General features: G+C 40.8%; 1 protein-coding gene across 2 annotated transcripts in view; it reads right to left on the bottom strand.

The window, feature by feature from the left end:
- Positions 1–697: 697 nt before the first annotated feature.
- The window catches only part of agap1 (ArfGAP with GTPase domain, ankyrin repeat and PH domain 1), a gene marked incomplete at its 5' end in the record, with an annotated part of 109,186 nt that continues 105,325 nt past the window's right edge, over positions 698–4,558 (bottom strand). For both annotated transcript variants that reach the window (XM_079236725.1, XM_079236724.1), the window contains 2 exons: positions 698–1,198; positions 1,267–1,525. In XM_079236725.1, the coding sequence (XP_079092851.1) occupies positions 989–1,198; positions 1,267–1,525 (469 nt within the window). In that variant the 3' untranslated portion in view covers positions 698–988. The remainder of the gene's footprint in view (positions 1,199–1,266; positions 1,526–4,558) is intronic.

The raw sequence follows: 4,558 nt of genomic DNA on the forward strand, positions 1-4,558 counted from the left end.
GACGTGGTGTTGGTTCCAGCCCCTGGTGTTGGGAACCACTGGTTTACTCTGATGAGCGAAACACATTCAGTCCATGTTTGTTTTCACAAACAAACAAACAAACCCGCCAGAATAAAAGCCCTTCCGCTCCTGAACGCACTTCCTGTTCTCTAAATGTACACGACGGGCGCTGAAGGGAATATTTACAACAAGTTTACAGACCAGAGAAGAAGAAGAAGCTTCTTTGTGATTCGCTGAGCCAATCAGGAGACGTTCTGATTGGACGGGAGGAAACCGACAGGAGGAACACCTGAAGAAGAAGAATTCCCTTTTTGCTCCGTGAAGCTGCTTCATTTTCCTTTTTTTCAGTTTGTTTACACCTAAAACCTTCAGATTCACGTTTCAGTCGGTTTCACTTTACAATAAATTAAAAACCCAGAAAGGTTGAAAAAAAAAAGTCAACTTCCGTCTTAACTCACCGCTTCCATCCGTTAATATTTACATCAATGTTGGATATTTTATGGAATAATCTGCAGGTTGAGAATGAAAAACACATTTTGGACGTTATGTTGAGGAAACAAGAGAATGGCCCCTGAGCCTCGCCGCGACTTCAAACCCAGAGAAACCAGACGACTGTCCAGGAGCAAAGAGCGTCTATTGGACATGCGGCCTGTCTCTCGGTTCCTTTTCCTACCTCTAAAAACATACAGACGGTTCACAGAATTCAAGAAATAAAAAATACAAGGTGAAAACTGGCCCTGACGAAGAAGAAGACGATGATGAAGATGATGATGACGACAGTGTTCTCCGAGGAGACGATATGATCGGACCGGAGGAAAGTTTCACGCGTTAAATTAAACATGAGGTATGTCGTCACAGGTCACGTGATCGTTTCCCAAAAGTGAGCGGTCCGCCCGTGGACCGCGTCTCCCAGCATGCCTCGGGGCATCGGCTCGCAGTCAAGTCTCGCAGCAGGAAGTGGTTCCTCCAAAATAAAAGCCCGGCGGGCTCACATGGCCGCGCCGCTGCCGGCGCTGCTGCAGCTGTTGTTGCGGTTGTTGCTGCGGCGCGGCAGGTTGGGCGTGGCCATGAGCGGGTAGCGCTCGTCGGGGCAGCCGTACTGCGCCAGCGTGTCCACGCACTCCTGGCTGCTGGCCTGCCGCGCGTACGCCATGGCGCTGTTCCCGTGGGCGTCCCTCGCCATCAGGTCCACGCCGTACTGCGGGAGAGAGACCGGTCAGAACACGCTTCATTCAAAACATCGGTAGGAACAGGAGCGGCGCGTACCCAGATGAGCAGCTGCGTGACGACCACGTTGCCCTTGCGGCTGGCGAGGTGCAGCGCGTTGCGGCCGTCGCCGTCGCCGCAGGTCTCGTTGACCTGCTGCCGCGAGCCGTGGGCCAGCAGCAGCACCACGCAGCGCAGGTCCTCCTCCGCCGCCGCGCGCAGCAGCTGCTGCCCCAGGGAAAGCTCCGCGCCGGCGGCCAGCGGCGCCACGAACACGCGCTGCTCGTACTTGGCCCGGATCCAGCGCTCACGCTCCTCCCTGAGAGACGAGGGGAAGGGACAAGGAAGCCCAACGTCAGGCATTCACATCTCAGTCACAACCAGGTCAATTTATCATAATAATGAGGTAATAACTCAAATAATGAAGTAATAACTAATGAGATAATAACTCATAAAATTAGTTATTATCTCATTATTAATGAGGTAAAAAGTCAATAATAAGTTAGTAACTCATAACAATGAAGTAATAACTCACATAATGAGGTAATAACTCATATAATGAGGTAATAACTCATAACAATGAGTTATTAACTCATACAATGAGGTAATAACTCACATAATGAGGTAATAACTCACATAATGAGGTAATAACTCATATAATGAGGTAATAACTCACATAATGAGTTAATAACTCATAACAATGAGTTATTAACTCATACAATGAGGTAATAACTCACATAATGAGGTAATAACTCACATAATGAGTTAATAACTCATAACAATGAGTTATTAACTCATACAATGAGTTATTAACTCATACAATGAGGTAATAACTCACATAATGAGGTAATAACTCATATAATGAGGTAATAACTCACATAATGAGGTAATAACTCATAACAATGAGTTATTAACTCAGACAATGAGTTATTAACTCATACAATGAGGTAATAACTCACATAATGAGGTAATAACTCATATAATGAGGTAATAACTCACATAATGAGGTAATAACTCATAACAATGAGTTATTAACTCATACAATGAGGTAATAACTCACATAATGAGGTAATAACTCACATAATGAGGTAATAACTCATATAATGAGGTAATAACTCACATAATGAGTTAATAACTCATAAGAATGAGTTATTAACTCATACAATGAGGTAATAACTCACATAATGAGGTAATAACTCACATAATGAGTTAATAACTCATAACAATGAGTTATTAACTCATACAATGAGTTATTAACTCATACAATGAGGTAATAACTCACATAATGAGGTAATAACTCATATAATGAGGTAATAACTCACATAATGAGGTAATAACTCATAACAATGAGTTATTAACTCAGACAATGAGTTATTAACTCATACAATGAGGTAATAACTCACATAATGAGGTAATAACTCATATAATGAGGTAATAACTCACATAATGAGGTAATAACTCATAACAATGAGTTATTAACTCATACAATGAGGTAATAACTCACATAATGAGGTAATAACTCACATAATGAGGTAATAACTCATATAATGAGGTAATAACTCACACAATGAGTTAATAACTCATAACAATGAGTTATTAACTCATACAATGAGGTAATAACTCACATAATGAGGTAATAACTCACATAATGAGTTAACAACTCATAACAATGAGTTATTAACTCATACAATGAGTTATTAACTCATACAATGAGGTAATAACTCACATAATGAGGTAATAACTCATATAATGAGGTAATAACTCACATAATGAGGCAAGAACTCATAACAATGAGTTATTAACTCAGACAATGAGTTATTAACTCATACAATGAGGTAATAACTCATACAATGAGGTAATAACTCACATAATGAGGTAATAACTCACATAATGAGGTAATAACTCACAACAATGAGTTATTAACTCATACAATGAGGTAATAACTCACATAATGAGGTAATAACTCACATAATGAGGTAATAACTCATATAATGAGGTAATAACTCACGTAATGAGTTAATAACTCATAACAATGAGTTATTAACTCATACAATGAGGTAATAACTCACATAATGAGGTAATAACTCACATAATGAGTTAATAACTCATAACAATGAGTTATTAACTCATACAATGAGTTATTAACTCATACAATGAGGTAATAACTCACATAATGAGGTAATAACTCATATAATGAGGTAATAACTCACATAATGAGGTAATAACTCATAACAATGAGTTATTAACTCAGACAATGAGTTATTAACTCATACAATGAGGTAATAACTCACATAATGAGGTAATAACTCACATAATGAGGTAATAACTCACATAATGAGGTAATAACTCATACAATGAGGTAATAAGGGGGCTGCTACTAAATAAGACTTCCTGTCTGCGCTCACAGGAAGCTAACGAACACAAACATGTAACATTCTGCAGGATGAGTACTTTCACTTTGGAGACTGAGTACATGTTGATGCTGATACTCTCGTGTATACGGGAGTACACTAGAGTACACGAGAGTACACGAGAGTACACAGGAGTACACGAGAGTACACGAGAGTACACTAGAGTACACAGGAGTACACTAGAGTACACGAGAGTACACAGGAGTACACAGGAGTACACTAGAGTACACTAGAGTACACTAGAGTACACAGGAGTACACTAGAGTACACTAGAGTACACGAGAGTACACAGGAGTACACTAGAGTACACTAGAGTACACAGGAGTACACTAGAGTACACTAGAGTACACAGGAGTACACTAGAGTACACAGGAGTACACTAGAGTACACGAGAGTACACAGGAGTACACTAGAGTACACAGGAGTACACTAGAGTACACGAGAGTACACAGGAGTACACTAGAGTACACAGGAGTACACGAGAGTACACAGGAGTACACTAGAGTACACTAGAGTACACAGGAGTACACTAGAGTACACAGGAGTACACAAGAGTACACAGGAGTACACAGGAGTACACAGGAGTACACGAGAGTACACAGGAGTACACTAGAGTACACAGGAGTACACAGGAGTACACGAGAGTACACAGGAGTACACTAGAGTACACTAGAGTACACAGGAGTACACGAGAGTACACTAGAGTACACTAGAGTACACAGGAGTACACTAGAGTACACTAGAGTACACGAGAGTACACAGGAGTACACTAGAGTACACTAGAGTACACAGGAGTACACTAGAGTACACAGGAGTACACTAGAGTACACTAGAGTACACAGGAGTACACTAGAGTACACAGGAGTACACTAGAGTACACGAGAGTACACAGGAGTACACTAGAGTACACAGGAGTACACTAGAGTACACGAGAGTACACA

The sequence above is a fragment of the Taurulus bubalis genome, assembly GCF_910589615.1.
Source record: "Taurulus bubalis genome assembly, chromosome: 21".
NCBI classification, from domain to species: Eukaryota; Metazoa; Chordata; class Actinopteri; order Perciformes; family Cottidae; genus Taurulus; species Taurulus bubalis.